Below are 19,425 nucleotides of genomic sequence, written 5' to 3' on the forward strand. Positions count from 1 at the left end.
ACACAGTGGCACAGGAGGTAAGATAATGTATTTTTCTCATCAAAAAGACTGCAGGTCTATGAATGACAACGACATATAGTTTGTAGAGCAAATTATGCAGGAAATTGGGAACTGTAAAACATGACAAATGCTAATTGTTGTAAATTCCTCACCACAATGACAAACAGAGCCGGTGCCACAAATGCCCAGATGGCTCCATTCGTCAATGACAGCCAACAGCTGAGAAAGCAAAGACAAGGGTGAGAAATAAAAAATATCACACGTGTTCCCTTCCAACGAGTAATGCTATAATACTGTAATGTAAATATGGAATGACATGTGTAGTTACAGTTGACTTAAAAGCTTTTGAATAACATTGAAGACAGACGAGGCATTCCATTTATACCACAGGTGATGTCATTATGGGAATGAGGGAATAAATGATTTTCATATAACTCAGACAATCCTTCTAATTGCACTTACTTGTCAACCTCGCCATAACTGTTCAGAGCTGATGTCATGGACACAACACATATCACCAGTGGAGAGCCTGATGATAAACAAAGAAACAAACATACGTGTTACACATTCACTAAAGATCTCACAAAGTACCTGACTGTATTAACAAACTTTAGGGCAATGCGATATGAGGCCTCATCGAACCCCTATTTCTCTCTTTGCACTGTGTATGTAATCGGCTTAATTTATCATGGAAGCTTCATTATAATTGGCTTTTTATCGGCAAGAATCTGGGGATATGATACTTATCATAAAACAGAAGTTAAGATTGACTATTTTGCAATAAATTATGATACTGTAGCAGGGCTAAATATTGTGATTTCTTAATCTATGACATATAACACTGCCATAAGCATAACATCTGAATACATTTTCTTTTTCCGGCAATCAGAACAGTGGGATCTGCATTGCTAATTTCCCTGACAAGTATTTATTTTTTATTTTTTATCTTTTAGCTCAAAGGTTTCCAGCATGCTCTACAGGGAAGCTGTTATTTTGAAGAGGAAATGAAAGATATAGCAGTCGACAGCTTTATCACGGCTGATAGCAGCAGCAATTAATTATAAAACAAGTGTTTACTTTTCATGTATAACCGATATACTTCACTGTCAGACAAGTCTCCAGCATATCATTTGCAGTTGGCCACACAAAATGAAAAATCCCTCTGGCTTGAAGAAAGGAAGTAATAAAAAAGGGATCGTTTTTCTACTAATGGGTTCAGCATGTGAAGGAGAGACTTTGCATTCCCTAGCATCCAAAGACAGAATACGTATGTCCCGGATTTCTTTTATCTGTCCATCAAACTTCGGTTCCCTCAGATCAGAAGAGGCAATTGTTATGCTGGAATGTAACTCAAAGCAGATTTATTCATCAGGCTCATAGTTAATCACACAAACAATATTTGACCAGAAAGGTCACCTAAAAAGGGTCAAATCATATCTAAAGTTCAGTAAGGGTCTGGCATGAAGTACAGGAAGGACATAATAAACTCTAGATTAGATGATATGTTATTTTCCTAAACACATAAATGTGAAAATACCGACAAGAAAGGAGACATGTTCACACTGTAAGCTTAAGTGCTCAATTCGGATTTACTGCGCAGATCCAGTTTTTCCTTGTTCTGCTGTTCACATTATTTCTTAAATGAGGCCAATATCATATTCCACTGTGAACTGGTCACAGTCCTGAACTGACCCTCATGTGTAAAGGAACATTAATATACAGTTCCATTCATGAGTTGATGTGTAGTGGAAGAAAGCTAATTTGTAAGCAGATCTTAAGAGGACAATGTAATGTCTTTTTATGGAGCAATATCCGACCATGTTTTTATTCACAGAGTGATTTCTGCCAGCCCAGAAATGACATTAAAGTCACTTCAGAATGAGGCTACATTGCACAAATCAGATATAATATCTAATAGACTGAGAGGTGCATTTGTTTCATGTGGGTTTTCCATCTAAGTGTAGTTATTAAAGAGTGCTGAGCAGACCTACCCCAGCCGATGCCATAGTAGTAAAAGTGTTTGCTGCCTTCAGAGCCGAACACCTTGACCACCATGCTGTAGAGGTGGAGGCCCTCCACCAACATCCAGGCGAAGGCGCTCAGAAAGAAGAAGTGAAGCAGGACAGCCATGACTTTACAGGGCAGCTGGGACAAACAAAAACAAACGGGGTATTTACTATCAATACATTCTCCTTTTAATTTTTTATTCATGCATTAATTCATACAGTATGTATAGGCATTGTTCTGCTTGATCTCTTTATCTTACTTTCCGTTGCACAAGTAGATTTATAGATAGTTTTATCTTTTAGACATTTTAAATGTAAGTGGTTGTTTAAAATAACTAAATGTTTGGTTTTAGACTGTAGTTCACTTGATAAATCAATTAAGTGATAACAAACTCTCATTATTCAATTTAATAATTTGAATATTGTTAGAATAAATAACAAGGTACTCATCCCATCATCCCTATAAAATAATAATCTTCATCTTCATAATCATCATCTTCATAATCTGTACTGTGGACGTACCGTGCCCGGTTCAAAGCGGGCGCTGATGAGCAGTAAGATCTCAGCCACCAGGATGGCGAAGGACAGGTTCGCGTGGATGTGGTAGCGTTGGTTACGGATGGTACTCACTGACCTACAGAGGCAACACAACATCACATAAACTGCTGTAATGCTTTCAGAAATTAGCATCAGAAATATTTTATTGCTCCCACAGTGGGGAAATGTATAGTGTTACAGCAAAAAAGTGGCATAGCAGGTAAAGAAAAGCATGCAAAATAAAGAACAAGCTAACTTATTAAATATAGAGAATAAAAACACATATTAGTTATACTAGAATAAAAATAAAGACAAATCAAGAACAAAACTGAATATACAAAATACAACAGGTTAATTTTTGGAAACAGATGTACAATTGAGGTAGATAAAATGATGATACTCACGACAGAACTGCAAAAGTGACCAGAGTGATGGCGAGACAGATGATGGATATTGAGCAGCCAACATAACCGATGGTTGATAGTGCCACCCTGTGGCCAGTGGTGAGCTGTGTGCAGAGACACATTACATCAACAATGGACAGGACAACTAAAAACATTATTATTTTGTCTACAGTGCAAGGTGGGTGGGTACATTATGCTCCACATAGCAAATGCGAAGCTAGTTCAGACTGTATCATTAGCCAGTAAATTCAAAGGGGCCCCGCTGTGGAGTTTAAAATAATTAACACAATACTTAGTCTCACATTAGTATTTCTTAGGCAGGCCACTTTCCAAGACTGGGCATAATGTTGTAAAGCTTATAAAAACAATTTAAATCCTCTTGTGTAAAGGATAAAACACAGATGTTGGAATCAAAACCATACGAGATGAAAGATATTCATAGATTAGGTGCATGGAGTGACTGTAAATGTGAAGTCAAATGCTTTTTGGTAACGACTTAGAGATATGCAAAAAGGGCATTGTTCAAGAAGATAAAGAGTGACTGATTGTGGTTCTTTGTTTACACGTATCTATGACGTATGGCCAAGAGCACTGATGTTGTTTTGGACTTCAGGCTATTTTAAAGGTTTGGGTTTGATTCTCCATTAACTGTCTTCACGTGTGCCTTGTCATTATGAGAGCAGAGGAGTCTCAGCCTTCCAGAAAAGGGATATGTGGGATGTTCCCTCGCAGCTGAGGAGCGAGGCAGCCCACTAATTAAAGACTGGCTGAGGGAAAGTATAGCATCAAATAGACTTCAGCTCCTTAAATACAGCAACGGCCCACTTGGCTTAAAAGTCCTCTTTCTATTTAAAGCAGCCATTGTAGATGTTGACCACACTCTCATAGCTTATATTCTGTGGTGACTTTGTACAAAGGTGTGGAATTACAATTTGCTCTACATGCATATAATGCAGAAGTACAATCCTGAGCAGGACAGTGGCCAGAGAAAAGAGTGAGTGTTATCCCACATGTTTTATAAAGGATAGCTTAGTCTTTTAAGAGAGTGTGGTCACTGACCTGTGCAGCGACCCAAAAGTACAACACTTAATCATGGTTGTCCGTAGCACTTCTGTATAAAACCACCAGAGAAACCGACATTATGACTGTCTGCTTATATTTGACCTACAGGAAGAACGATAAACTGTCCAAAGGCAGAAGTGGGGGGGGCTTCTGGTTGGTGGTTTAATGTGTGGTAAACCATGTCCAATTATGCTCCTACAACTGTGCTTATTTTGTGACAAAGACACAGAAGGAAGAACACACTTATAGAGATAAACCTTCCTCTAAATAGTAGTAGAAGGGTTACTGTTTTCCTAAAACCATTCAATTAGTATAATCTCAATGGGACCTTTATCAAAACAGACATTTTGACCAGTTATAACTACATAACATATCAATTACCCCATTCTACATTTTATCATATCAGAGAACTGTTACCCGTTACACATCCAACATAAATGGAGTTAAACAGGCATTTATATGCAGCAGCGTTTCTGGGTTGTTTACTCTCCTTTTAGCTCTGATTTAGTCTCCACCAACTACAGTCAGTGTTTATCAGAGCATTTTTACTGAGAACAGCTGCCTGATGAAAAAAATACAAAGGCAGATTTAAATAGAAGATAACATGTCATACCTTTAAGGGCACCACTTGCATCAGTATGGCAAAGTTGGTAAGGTGGTTGCACAAACACACAGAATACGTCAAGTTTCCATCTGAGCGTACACAACCCTCGTTGGACCATACGCCTTCATTTGAACTGAAAAGGATGACAGAAGGAATTATTTATAGAGACGATATACTCAGATATATCTATATAGATATATCTATATATATCTATATATATATATATATCTATATATACATAAAAAACAGAGAACGTTTTTATCGGAACAATGCTGGCAAAGATCACTCAATATGATGTATTGTGGGAGGCACACAGGGATTTCTTTTTTGCTGAATTAAGCAGGGCAATCTGACAGGGAAATCCAATAATTCACATTTTTCTTGGGCTTCAGAGCAAAGGGGAGTAAGGTGAGGAAGCTTTTGAGTCCAACTAAAACACACTCCCTTTTAAAATGATTTATGCTTTCTAAATGGTGTGTTGGCTCCATTTATTAGACTGCTATATTTTTTTATAGAGGGCTGTTGCTGAAAATACACCAAACTGGAACACATGTTACACTGGCTGTTTTTGATTTGAGTAAAGGGAAATACACCTTTTCCAAATCATTGGTCATTTCTTATGATTTAAAGCCTTTTAGACTTGCGTAAAGAATATGCAAGGAGTTGACAATCGAGATAAAAATATATCTGGCTATACATCCGACTGAATAATTGAGACATACTGCTAATAAATCACAAACACAGACCCACCTGTAGTCCAAGAAGGCACAATACAGGAACACTTTATTGCTCTGATTTAGGACTTGCTCTTGCTGTTCCTTGCTCTGAAAAAGAAAAAAGTTGAATCAAATGGAGATTGTTAATTGCAAGATAAAAGAGTTTGAGACAGAAAAACATTTGCTTTTGGATTGTACTGGCTCGTGAAATTACACACAAAGCTCAAAGCAACCTCTTTGGAAAATGTGCTTTGATCAAAAAGATGACGTGGAAAATGTTGACAGAAATTAGCAGCGTTCTTTCCATCCTACTCTTGGCTTTTTTTCCATCCAAATGCTTAACTCAAGAAGCATCAGATCTAGATACATCGAGGCTAACAAATACTGTGTTATTTGCCTTTGTATCTAAAGAGTTGTAAAACACTTAGTAAATTAAGCTTCTGATACAAAATACAAAGAAATTGTTGGGGTTTTAAGGCCAATTAAAGAAAGCTTTAACTAAAGTGGTCTGAGATCATGCAAAATGAAAATTAAAGACACAGATCGACACTCAGCAAAGGTAATTACTCAGAGCGAAAATCCTTTCTGTCCTCAAGAATCTTATTTGATTATAACTCCCTTTTTCCATGTCGTTCCCTAATAGGAGATTTGGAGTCCCCAGAGACAGTGAGCTAATGGTTACAGTGCAAGAATGCAGTAATCGGGGCTTGGCCCTGATTTCAGGTCAAACCACTACCCTCCTCAATCTGTCATCTGAAGAAAACAACACTCTCATTTGGCTGGTTGGGTGTACATGGAGAGACTGCACACCTCTTCTCATTCCCCAAGCCTTGACTCTCAGACTGAATGAGTGTGTGATTAGATGGACTGTGTCTGCACTATTTCCTTCTGGAAAAAGTGAGCGAAAGAGTGAAACTGACACTCAGGCTGTCTGTTTCCATGCCAATAGGCTCCGTGATTCATATTACAAAGCATAGCAGAATACGTTGACTTCATTGTGTAACCAAATCTTTGCTCTCATTCTGTCTGTTTCGCACATGCAGCTCTTTTGTCATCATGTATTGTGACCCTCGAGATTCAGCCATTGCAATGGATGGATTGGATACGTATTCATGTGCGGGCCCAGCAGGCAGCTCATGGCTCCAAGAACCATGATAGCGCCGTAAATGCACCCCGTCATCACAAGCTGGCGACCAGCTTTGAGGAGCTGCAAGCAACCCTTTGGGTGAATTGACTGCTCCCCTGTGGGCTTTAATAAGACACATTGCTTGTTGGGTGTAAAAGAAAGCAGATGGTAGAGAGAAAAGCTGTAATTGGCACACTGTAAGGCTTGCTTTGCATGCTCTCTACACTCGCTGAACCTTTAAAGTTCCAGTGCAATTAGAAAAGACTAATTATCCAAATTAAACTCGAAGTGCAAACCCTGGTTCATGGAAACAATTAATCATTCACAAGCTAAAATAGACATCAACTAGTAGACCATCACACACATAAGGAGAGCTGTTTGGCCATGCTTCCTCTATAGCAACTGTCTGTTTGTGGTGGATCCAGCGTGTTTTCCAGCTGATATCCGAGGAGAGGTGCAGGACCTGAGAGTCACTGGTGAGTGTTTAAATGCACTCGGAGATCTGCCCGAGCTCTGTGTGCGCACGCCGCTGTTCCCTCGGTGCCCTGAGACCTCATCCACCAGCCAAAACTCGAGCTGGCGCTTCAGCTCTTTATTAACCACAGAAGCCGCCAAACACTGCCTTGGAAATCACTTTGAGCCTCGTAAGGAAAAAGAAGGAAAGACGAGGGTGAAACCTAGTGACAGCAGAGTGATACAGAGTGACAGGCTGACAGAGGAGAGGCTCAGAGATAAAGGGGCTGATAAATCAGAGATAGTCAAGGTGTTTCTAGTGCTTCAACGTCACTATGGCCCATTCAGTGCAGCTGTCAACCACAGCTTCATCTACAGTGGTGATTTAAAAGGGGCCCTATTATGCCTTTTTGGGTTTTCCTTTTCCTATGGTGTTATTTATATATACAGGTATTTATATATATGTTTTTGTGCATGTAAATGGTCTGCAGAGGCTAAGATCTCAGAGTTTCTCTCCCACACACTCCCCCCTACCTGAAACCCATTGGACTCCTTTGTTTACTTATGTAACATAGTGACATCACTATGTAACATTTGCACTGCTATTGGCTAGCACTCCAACACAAAAGTGAAAAACTAAGGGGCGGGACATCACATATACATATATAATACCTTTAATCTCTAGAATTACCATTAACACTTTTTGTTTATGAACTCTAGAGGAGTAGCAGAACATGGAAATACTCAAATAAAATAAAAATACTTAAAGTAAATATACTTAGTAACTTTCCACCACTAAGCATAAGCACAAGAGCTACTGGCTGACGTTTATATCCCCTCTAACCCATTCCGTTTTATGACTGAGTTGGACTGTTGGTTGAATGATGAGGGATACAAATAAACACTCTTAAGCATCACAAAAGCATTTAAATCGCAGACGACACGCAGAAACCAGCAATTTGTATAAATGCGAGATTCTCCGTCCTCTGTGGTGTCTTTCAAGCCTCCCATGACTGGCAGAGCTGGAAGCCGCTGCCTCGCTGTGGTTGGGCCGACTTCAGCAGAGAGCGACAGCTTAAGTCCCTGCAAATCCCAAGACGTCGGGCAACTCCGGGCTAATTTAAATCTTAGCCTTTTGACAGCTGGTTCTCAAGTAAGGCGCAAATAAAGAGAAGATGGAGAAAGCTAAACACACCTCATCATGTTGTTTCTGCAGTCAATTCCACACAGATGGGCTAGAGCTGGTTATACCAAACAAGTACAAATATGAACACACACACAAACCTACACACATACAATAACAGACTGATTAACTTGCAGCTTTGTATTCACCGCCAGCATTAGCATTTATTTTACAAACACAGAAGAAACAAGCTATACTGAAACCAGTTCAGCTTTTTCCAGAACTTGATATCAGCTCTAGAACATGAGATTCAACTAGTTAAATACAATAAAGAGCTAGTGAGTGGACCTTGAATAAATATGAAATATCACAAAGTCCTGCATACACCCACTCATTCTTTGAATGAGTACAAGAATAGGTAGCCACAAGAGCAAAAGAGCAAAGAAGTCTAAATACAGGCTTTGGTTGTGCTAAATGTAAAGAGCAGGGAGGAAACATGGCACAACAGTGTGAGTGAATAAGAAAGTGATATTCGCCTTTTCCTATAACAGTGTTGGAGCTCACCACAGTTTACACAATGACAAAACATTATTTCAAGACTACCCCTCATCTTCTACCCTCATAGAGGTGAACTAAACATGAAAGTTATAATGTGAGTCAAGAGAAAGGCTGGCTTAGATGTAGCAAGGTTTTGACAATGGCTAAATGATCTGCATAACAACAGAGTAACTAACTACTGTACGTGCATCGACTGCTCTTAAATATAGTAAGGGAAGGAATCCCTTTATTGCAGTTGCCAGTTACTTTGGCATTAGGGCAGGGATATCTAGATACTTTCCTAGGTTTGACATAATGAATTGTGCTACTTTTAAAGCAAGCAACGATGTTTTCAAATCTGTAATCAAAAAGCTCCTCAAAAACGCTATCGAAGCAGTTCCTGCCGTTGCTACGTAGTTCAAACGGTAACAACAGACTATTTTTCTTCGAGGATCAAGAAAGAGAAAGGAAAAGAGGTTAAAAGGCGGAGTGCTGGACGTCAGATAAATCACCAGAAGAAGGCAGAGAGGAAGTAAACACTAACAGGAACAGAAAACTGTATGAGCTCTGCAGTGTTTAAGGACTTGTTAGTGGATGTCACTACCCGATCTGCATCCCTGCCCGATCTGCATTGCGCATGTGCGAGATGGTCCGCCATATTGGACAACTCCGTACGGCAACCCAAATAGGACACTTGACGTCTAGACGGCTGACCAATATGCATTGCGCATGCGCGAGTTTTAAACTTAAAGTGGACCTATCATGCTATATTTGAAACATATATTGTAGGGCCATACCTATACAAAACATGTCTGTGAAGTTTTTTTTTCAAAATACCAAACCGATCACCCATTGTAGCCATCCCTCATACTGCTCAAACCCCTCTTTTGAAGCCCTGTTAGAGAAGCGCGGATTGTGGGTCCTTAGCTTGAAAAAAAAGAAAGAAGAGGAGGCGGAGCTAACGCCTGATCAGAATTCTATCGGAGATAAAGTTACATTTGGTTGTGATAAAACGCCATCCTGTTTATACCACGTCAAGGATTATTTCTGAAATAGTATGGAGCTCAAATGCTTTTTCTCTTGCAGGTTTATCACAAGGTGAGTTCTTTTTTTATTTCCTGCTTTTTAAACACATGTGCTCTACAGTACAGGTTAGCTCTGAGTGTTAGCGAGGCTTGCTAATGTGAACAAAGACGAGATTACGTCCAAAACACGTCAGGCATTGTTTCTGATAGCAACTTTCTGTGGGTCCGCTGCCGATTTGACGTCAGTTCGGATGGCATCTGTATCCGCTCGTTGTACACCCGTTTTTAAAAGATTTGGGTACGGAGGAAAAGAGAGAGTTTTATTTTCTGACGCTGCGTGAGTTCCCCGACGCACCGGGGACACATATGTATGTATAAAAGACATCACAAAGTGCATTTTGCATGATAGGTCCCCTTTAAACGGATGCACGATTTGCATTGCATCTGACAGAATGAAGACTTTTGTATTTTACAACAATTTGAGAGAATACATGTCGGTGATTACTGATCTAATAACAGAGATTTGTTCTTGAATCAACTTTTTTATGGAAAATATTTTATGTAATTTTATTTTATTTTAAAATTAAAGTGTTCTTTTCCCCATAATGACCGCCTCGCTGCACATTATCCCTTACTTGTCTGGGAAAGCCACACCAAGGTATGGTGTAACATTACTCAGTCCAGTGGGCTCAAAAAGACCAACCACAGCTCAAAACTTGAACCATTGAACCACCTTAAGGTCAAAGTATAAAAGCATTAAACTGACACCACCTGTGGCTGTGATGGAATACAGATCTCAGCGTTGTTATCACAGGGCTTTTCATCTGAGGTGAGCCCTAAGCTGATCCACATACAGCATGTGGAGGAACAATCTGAGGCCATGCTGCAAAACACAACCGGCCTTGGATGAGATCATGCCTTCAGGGGGAATGTAATAAGACGTGCAGCTGTGGTCTCAGCTCCGTCTCTGAGCTAGACACAGAAAACAACGAGACGTGTTGATAAGTATGAAGGGTGTGAGTAGAACCGGGGACAATTACTGTAAGAAAAAATAACAGAAACAACAGAGATGTTTTTGATAAGGTGAGCAATTGACATCACAGAAATACTGCGTGTAATAATTCCTCAAAACAACACATTTAAAAGTTAACCCACAACTAAAGACATTCTCCATGCATGATTTCATGTGTTCCCAAAGGCTTTCACGTGAGGCCACTGTAATATTTCTCTGGTTTCTGGCCTGTTTCTATTTAGGAACATGTTTGCATTTGTAGGTTGAGGGCTGCATTAGGAGCCCTTGCAAACAGGGGGAATATATGAGATTAAATACTGTGAAACTAACTTGTTACAAAACTGAGTGTGAGAATTTGTCGAAAGCATGTTTAGTCGTAGACATTTGTGGAAATGAAATGTATGCATTAATAACATTAACTGCGAGGTTACACGAAGAAATGCGTAAGCATCTGATACTCTACTCAAATCTCACATTTGAGAAGCAGAAACCAATGAATTCTTGGCATTTCTGCTGAAAAACTGCAGAAACGATTAATAATTTAAACAATGTTACTACAATTGATTCTGATTTATATCTAAAGGATGAATTAGGATAACCCAAATGAAAAAAATAATTGATGTTCATTTAACATTATTGTCAAGTGCTTGGACTTTTAAAGATTTGCAGATACCTTGCGAAAGTAGTTATCTTTTGTATTTGTGTAATCTTGCTATTGATATAATTTACAAAAATGTAATATCTTTTCCACACATCGACAAACTTCAATTTGTCATGCTTTGGGACATGTTTACAAAGAGTTATTAAAGAACCACAGGCTTCGAAATCTTTCCTAACTGTATCTGAGGCTATAGAAATAAAAAAGTAAAGTAAGGATAGAATCAGGACCTTTTTCTATTTTCTTCTCAAGCTCTGCCTGTAGCGGGAGGTGGTGGTCGCGAGGTTTGAGTGGTGATAGAAAGGGAGGGCTGTATGCAAGGGGCCATAAAGAGAGACTCTAAATCTTTTGGCAAGAGAGGAATAGCAATAGCCAGACCTCCATCTGTGATTGATCAGCATGTTGGCTCACACGGCCTGTGTTTGTGTGTTGGTATATGTATGGGTGTGGGTGGTTGGGAGAGAGAGAGAGAGGGGGAGACGAAGGAGATATTTTGCCCACAAGATTTAAGCTAGGCGTGTACTGGGAGTTAAAAAAAGACTGGAAATAAAGAGCGCTTATTATTGTGGCAGAAAGGACTAATATCAGAATTAACAACAAGGATATCAAGTGTTACGTTACCTTTGCGTGTTTATTATCAACGTTTCTGAACTATTGATCTACTAGCTACAACAGGTCTAGACGTCTTTTTAAACACAAGCCACCCAGTTTCCTGTTCGGACCCTGACCCCAACTCACTTCCCTCCAAACTCTCTTTGATGTTCTGATGGAAGACTCTCTGAGCCCTTGTGAATATTTAAACTGACAGAGAAATGCTGAAGTCACTAAAGTAAAGTTGTTTAAACTGACAGAGAAATGCTGAAGTCACTAAAGTAAAGTTGATGTCAACACATTATATAAAGAGGCAAGAGCATATGTAATAAAATCAAATAAGTACAAATAAGTAGACAACCATGGTACAAAATACAAATATGTCTCTTTAATTGCATCTATTGCACATCTGTCCATCCTGGGAGAGGGATCCCTCCTCTGTTGCTCTCCCTGAGGTTTCTCCCATATTCCCCTTTAAACTGTGGGGTTTCTCTGGAAGTTTTTCCTTGTACGATGTGAGGGTCTAAGGACAGAGGGTGTCGTATTGTCATACTGATATTCTGTACAAACTGTGAAGTCCACTGAGACAAATGTAACATTTGTGATATTGGGCTATATAAATAAACATTGATTGATTGATTGATTGATAAAGTAGTAACAGTGTGTGAGTGTGTGTGTGAATGCGTGTTCTACTAGGGATGTAAATTCTGAACGAAAGGACCTGTCCCATCTTTAAGCTTAGCTAGGATAACAACCTGCTAGCTGTAGCCTTATATTCAACATAGAGAAGTGGTAAATGACAAGCAGTTCTACATTATATCAGAAATAAAATGAATACAAATTGATGATGGACAGATAAAGGCCACCCGTGCAGCCACCTAACACATTGCTTTATAAGCCTGTAAAGTCAGGCCAGCTTGTCTAAATCAGTTTTTTCAATCATTTCAGTTTTTACCCTATAAGTCCACGTTGCTCATTAAATAAATCCATTAATTCACTTCATACCATCAGAGTTATTCTTTGATAGAAGAATAGTTCATGGAGGAGATGCATTTATTAAAGCTTAACTACAGACCCCAATGCCTTCCCACCCTCCCTTTTCTCTCCTTCTTCTCTCCTTAGGCTCCCTCAAACTAAACCTGAGTCAGACAGCAGTAATAAATCACTTGTGGAGCCAGGGTCCAATCAACGCCTTAGCCCAATGGCGTGAGAAAGCATGTGGGCCTCCAGCAGCCTTGATAACACCTTGTCTGGGTATCAAACCCACTCCTTGCCACACAATGTGGGATGGCGGCACCTCGGCTCTGACTGACTCAGCTGGGAATGGCATGATCTCATCGGCTGTTTCAGTGTACTCAGAGGGCATCAATCTAGACTTCGAGGTCACTCTGACACCGACCACATGGCTTTGACCTTCAGAGAGTGGTACCTGTTAACACAAGGTTCTTTACAAGTCGGTGACTCCATCAATCCACTGTACGATACGTTTTATCAAGACAGGTGTCAGATAGAGAAAATGGATGACATTTGGGTCCGCGCCATGACAGTAGGTGACTGTTTGTGCAGAACAAAAGAAGGCACACAGGACTTGTTGTTCCCATGACAGCATGAGAAGACAGATGAGGAAGCTGACACATTTCTGCTTCAGACACACTCTGTGCCCCTGCTAGGTTTTAATGAAGTCACTGGGTTTTTGTGGGGATTAACGGAGAGGTCAGTTGCAAATCACTTACTCTTGGCCACTGAACTGGTGCAATGAGTGGACATCTTTGAGGTTTAACTTGTGCACACAGTAAAGAGCGACATAAACAATGATGGGAAAGGTCTGCCTCATACTGTGAGAGCCGCCCTCCCTGCCTCCAAGCTAGGGAGGTGCTAAGTATCCACCAGCTGCCAAAGACATTAAAACTCCAAAAATAGTCTTTAAAAAAAAAAAAAAATCCAACAACAGGTCTTTGCAATCCTTTTTCTGGAAGCAATCACAACCAAGAGTGCTCTGTGCCAAATTACAATGCAGGTCCTTAATAAAAATCCCTGTCCAGGCTATGCAGCCTAAATTAAGCTGAAATATGCTGGCATGGTGCGTTAGTAATAAGTATAACAGCTTTTTTGTAATGGGGTAAAGGGGAAAGAATGTGAGAAGCCTGGTTTAACCTTAAATCAAAGGTAAAGGCAATCCAACTAAAATAGAAACACCTTGACTCAACAGACAGGAGAGCTGGTGAGCATCTCCAACACTCCAATAACAAAGGATAGTATAAGCCCTCTCCCATGGTGTCTGTTTAAACAAACATAGTAATCATTGTTGCAGGAACCAAGCCAGACGATTACAGGATAAACATTTATTTCACAAGGGGAAATGAAGGCAAACAAAGCGCTATTACCATGGTTTCATGACGCTGCATGGCTTTCATTTCTGCTCTTAGGAAAGAAAAAAATGTGTTGGTATTTAACTTCAAGAGAAAGTGAATTATTGTTGTAGGGTTGTAAACAGAACCACATTGTAAGGGGTTCAGTCAACTGCCTCATTAAAGCTATTGTATGATGGTCTAATAAGATATTAACACAATTAGTATAGATTAAAGAACGGCTTCACAATCTTGTTAATGTGCAACAATTTAAAATAATTAAAACATGGTCGTGAAGAACACTGCCACATTTGTGATTTTTGAAAGCTAATGCGATGCGATGCACATTTGAAAGTTAATTTTCATCATGAGCTTCAACTGCAATTCCCATGGAAAACTGGCACAGCTCTTGCCATAAAGCAGCAAAGAAAGAAATATGTTGTTCATAAAAGAAAATGATTGTTCCTTTCAAAGAGCCCTTAGCCTGCAGTTTAAATGTCCATAATCTGTTTACTTTCTGAAAGCCACATGCCCGGCAAAGAAGAGTTTGCTCTTTGTGCTGATAGTTGCCAAGCTGCAGAAACCTCAGTGACTGATAGACACTCATCTCCCTACATAACAGAACACCAAAAATAGAGCTGATAGATTTCTTATAGGGGAGATATGGCTACACAGACAGACCAAGTTCCTCCTTCCTCTGATAAGGTGGGCGTCCCACACCCAATAACTGCGCCCGCTGACTGGAAAAGCATTCAATTTTCCCAGTTTGACTGACTAACACAGAAAGGAAATGGCCGATAAAGACATGAGTCAAATTAGCAAAGGAACTGGGACATACAGTAAGGGTTGAATCTTACCAGGATGTGTGTGAGGACAATCTTGATCAGTGGTGCTCCAGAGAGGTTGACTGATAGGGCGGGTGAAGGCTCCACTTTCAGAGAAATCAGATAGCTGGCTACCTGGATTTTATGATCCTTGAAATCAGATGCTTCGTTAATCCTAAAAGACGAGAGAAGAGGGTCAACGAATGTAAGAAAAAAAGGCAGCATGAAAAGAAGAAATAGAAGCAAAAATACGAGTCACTGATACAAATACAGTTTGCAAAAAAAACAAAAACATTAATTATTACTTTGAGGTTGTATGGACAAAATGTCCTCACTTCTTAATTGTATCCTATTAAATATTAGTGTCAATTGTCATATCTAGCATATGAATCATCAAGCTAAAACATGTTTTGGGGCCACAGTGAGCTTTGACCACTTTATTCAGGTCACTATTGAGTCTAAGTGGATGTTTTTGCCAAATATGATTAAAAAAACAACCCTTTCCTCTGGTATTTACATCAACATATTAGTGTTACACAAGGGCCCATAGCAGTAGCATTTAAGTGGGACTTTGATCATCTGTATATTTTATTAATCACACTGACAAGCAGCAGCGCCGCCTTAATAGTTTTTCAAAGCAATCTGATATGTGACATTGGGATCACACAAGCATCACCTCTCTAACATAAAACAGAGGGGGACATTCACACCCACAGAGAAGCCGGGTCACATTTAAAAATTAACATTCACATATTTCACATTTTGTACTTTAGCTTCTATGAAGTATACATTGGAGAAAACAGATTGCTTAATCATTGTTATGTCACGTTTGGTCAAAACAATAAACGTTGCAGAAGGAGGGGAACAAGCTGGTGCCGTGATGAGACAATAACTGAGGGGGGGGGGGCTGTGTAGAGCTAATAGCAGGGTGGATCAGTCAGTCGAGGTTGAGTGTTAAGATTAGAGATATGCAGGGGGACAGATAAGACTCTGGCCCGGGCATCAGTGGTTCTGTGGTGCAGGAAGCAGGGGCGCCTTAGGACTTGATTCCCCACACAGGAAGTACAAAGAGTAAGACGTTTTTTTTGTTGTTGAATGGCTTGAACGATGTTGTTTAGAATACATACCAAGATAAAACCCTGGCTTAAACCAACAGTAGGAGTTGATTAACAAAAAGGTTCAAGGTCGGTTTTTCTGACTTTGCACATTGGGTGTTTTTCGTCCTCTTACCTTGTCTTGACAGGGCTGATCTCTTTGTAATAGTTGTGCATATTGTGGTAGAAGAGCCCAACAATGGTGGTTTGAGCTGAGGAAATGAAGACACAACATACAGAAGTTGAACGGCCTGTCCAGTGGGCTGGGAATGTAATGCAGGGCTGCTAAAATGCTCACAAAGGAGGGAAGTTTAATTAACGCTGCCTTGTCGCCACACGCTAGCACCGGCAGGCTAATAGGACAGCCGTAAACTCGCACAAGGGTGACAGGAAAGGGCCGCAAACCAAGTGGATGTTGGGAAATCAGATGAAACCTCTACATGACTTCACCAGGAGAGCAGGAGGTCCGGCTCCCCCTCCCCTAATCTGAGCTATCGTGCAACTTGGTCCCATTTCAATACTGTAAGATAAACAATGAAATTGGAGGAAATCCTTAATGTTCCTCCTTTCAAAGGCCCTCTACCCGGGCCCCGCTTACTGTGACAACAAGAGTTTGCTGAAGTCAAACACATGTGCGGTGTATATGCTGCGGGAGAGTTTTAACCTTCCAAAAGATTATTACGACAGAATGCCCCCCAGAAAGTCCCACAAGAGATCTCAAGGTGGCCAGTTCAACTCATGGGGAAAAGGGAGAATCAGGAAAAATATAATTAAGTATCCAAATGTGTAGCATGCTCTGGACCTAATTAGGATATAAAATCTCCCTTTAGAGCATTTCATACAGCCAGGTATTCAGAACTATTAGTTTATTTGGACTTGGCTCTAAAATGTGTCAAGCAATAACATATATTCCATTTATGGAATTATCATTGTATTGAATTACAAAAATAGTTTTATTCCAGTGATTGTATGGTAATTGGCCACGAAGTGCATGTAGCGGCCAGGTGGAGCCAAGGGAATCCAACCTGAACACAAAGTCAAATAGTTTTGCGCTCCGTAATTACTGCTCTCCCTCACTCCGCTTTGTGAGTCCATTCTTTTTAATGACAGAGAAAAGTGGAGAAAAAGTGCTCTCTTTCTCTCTCTTTTTTTCAGTTCAGATTAAAAGGGTAACTGCCAACATTAAAGTCATAGCTGGATTCCTACAGTGCACCATAAAGGCACACAAAGCTCTCATGGCACTCCTGTCCCACACTATATGCTGTGTTAGCAGTCTTAAATCTTGGTATAATAAATTACTGGAAAACAACAAGAGCCGCCCAGCTGGACAATTTTCTCTTGGCAGAATCAGACCACGACTAATGTGCAGTATTCACACCCAACCTAGATAAGCTTCTACCTTTTATACAGAGATTCCTCGAAGCCCAGGACTGCATCACTCAAGACATGCCACTGAACATCTTTTTGTAATATTTGCACTTACACTGCATGGTGAAAGCCTCCCCAGGCACGGAGATGTAACTCTTGCCCAGTTTGGGGAAGCGGTAATGTTGCAGGTTGTAGTTCTGTGGGAATTTCATCAGAGAGTAATCTGTGGGGGTCAGAGGTTAGAAAAATTAAAGCTGTTGAGAAAAACAGACCGTGAGGCAAGCGACAAGACACATGTGGTTTATCAGGGGTGGATAAAAGATGCACACCCTTGAGAAAATACACAAGCAAGCTTAGTGGCAAACTAAATATTATGTCAAAAAAAAGACCCACAGGCAAAGTTCAGGGGTTGTACATCTGCTTTTCTGACCCGCATTTGTACTCTGAATAAGAAAACGAATGATGTCAGCTGGACGTTCCCTGTCCTTCTACCACAAACTACAAGCACTGAGTCACCCTATGGAGGGCTGACAGCATACTGACCTGCAATAAAGGATTGTCCACCCAGGGAGATGAGAGCGTTGGGGCTGGGCTCCAGGTTAGTCACCATGTGTTCCATCACTCTGTCCACGGTCTCGATCAGACCGCTGACCACAGGGATGGACTGCTGCTTCAAAACAGAAAACTGTCCACAATCAATTCAATCGCTGCTTTCAATGTCCAGCTTTGCTTATAGCTAACCTGTGGTTACATCTTTAGAATTTTTTTAATTCTCTTTACAGGTTTCACCTACACATACAAAATAGGTGTACTTGAAGAGTGTAAAGTGTGTAGTGAGTGGCTATAAAGGGAGATTTCAAAGTCTACAAAAATAACAATAACTCATTTGTTACAAATGGGGGACTGTGAAAAATGCTGGCAGTTAAGGAATTATGAAAGTAAGCTATTGATTGCATTATGGCAAACGCAGAATCCAATGTTTTTAGGGCTAAAATTCATGATACCGCTGGCATTGGTGCCAATTTTAGCCTCGATTTTGCTGCTATTTAAAGTTTCTTGTGTGTACCACAGCTTTATGGGAGTGTAATATAATGCTGGAGTACCCCCTTAATAAAAAACAATTAACGTAGAAGAAAACTATTTAGCAAATCAAATATAGGGTAAACCAGCTACCTCTGCAGCTACAAATCACATTGGAACTGTATGGTAACATGTTTAAACCTAAACTTATTGTAAGCAATAAATATAATGAGAAGCTTACAACGTCAGAATTGGACTTATTTGTAATCAATTGGGTTAAACCAAGTACTGTAGATTAACAGCCATTTTATCAACTCGAGCACAAAGCAATATCTTCTCACACATTAAGCAGATGAGGACTTTCTTCAAATCTATCTAGTGTCCAAGTTTTGCGTTCTCATGCGTGAACATCTGTTTCAGCTTGTTCCTACAAAAACAAGCATGCTTTTTTCTGAACACTCAATGTGCTAAAACCAAACATTTGCTCAGAATGTCTTTCCTCTGGCAACATTGTGTTTGGATATAAGTACCCTGAGATTTGGCCAGGATGAGTGTAAAGTGCAGCACAGGAGGTTGCACATTTACATTCAAAGCATTATGTTGTGGAGCACTTCATGTCAGCAGTGTGTCTTCTACAATTTGCTCCAGCGTATTTGCCTACACACTGTAATCCTTTGTGGGTACACTGCCAGGTAATGTTATTGCTGCTGGCACCACAAAATATGCAGTGTTAAAAACTCAAACTCATGGATATATTAAGTGCTGTGGATTATAGTATTTATAAATTGCATATGTTACATTATGTCATGTTTAAACATTGCACAACAACAGTGTGAACTCATTTACCTCTGGCAGCACTGGAGAGGACAGCACTTCTTCCACACTTTTGAGAAAGGCCTGGTGGAAGAAAATGGACA

At 40.1% G+C, this 19,425-nt stretch overlaps 1 protein-coding gene across 4 annotated transcripts in view; it reads right to left on the reverse strand.

The window, feature by feature from the left end:
- The window catches only part of adgrd1 (adhesion G protein-coupled receptor D1), a 30,874-nt gene that overhangs the window by 2,447 nt on the left and 9,002 nt on the right, over positions 1–19,425 (reverse strand). For 2 of the 4 annotated variants that reach the window (XM_034118371.1, XM_034118374.1), the window contains exons 9-20: positions 19,355–19,405; positions 18,032–18,173; positions 17,604–17,711; positions 16,257–16,332; positions 15,060–15,201; positions 5,364–5,437; positions 4,623–4,746; positions 2,948–3,051; positions 2,529–2,640; positions 1,992–2,145; positions 463–529; positions 153–219 (exon numbers count right to left, since the gene is read on the reverse strand). In XM_034118371.1, the coding sequence (XP_033974262.1) occupies positions 153–219; positions 463–529; positions 1,992–2,145; positions 2,529–2,640; positions 2,948–3,051; positions 4,623–4,746; positions 5,364–5,437; positions 15,060–15,201; positions 16,257–16,332; positions 17,604–17,711; positions 18,032–18,173; positions 19,355–19,405 (1,221 nt within the window). The remainder of the gene's footprint in view (positions 1–152; positions 220–462; positions 530–1,991; positions 2,146–2,528; positions 2,641–2,947; positions 3,052–4,622; positions 4,747–5,363; positions 5,438–15,059; positions 15,202–16,256; positions 16,333–17,603; positions 17,712–18,031; positions 18,174–19,354; positions 19,406–19,425) is intronic. The other 2 variants (XM_034118373.1, XM_034118372.1) reach the window with 2 other exon arrangements.

This window comes from Trematomus bernacchii, unplaced genomic scaffold (assembly GCF_902827165.1).
Source record: "Trematomus bernacchii unplaced genomic scaffold, fTreBer1.1, whole genome shotgun sequence".
Lineage (NCBI taxonomy): Eukaryota > Metazoa > Chordata > Actinopteri > Perciformes > Nototheniidae > Trematomus > Trematomus bernacchii.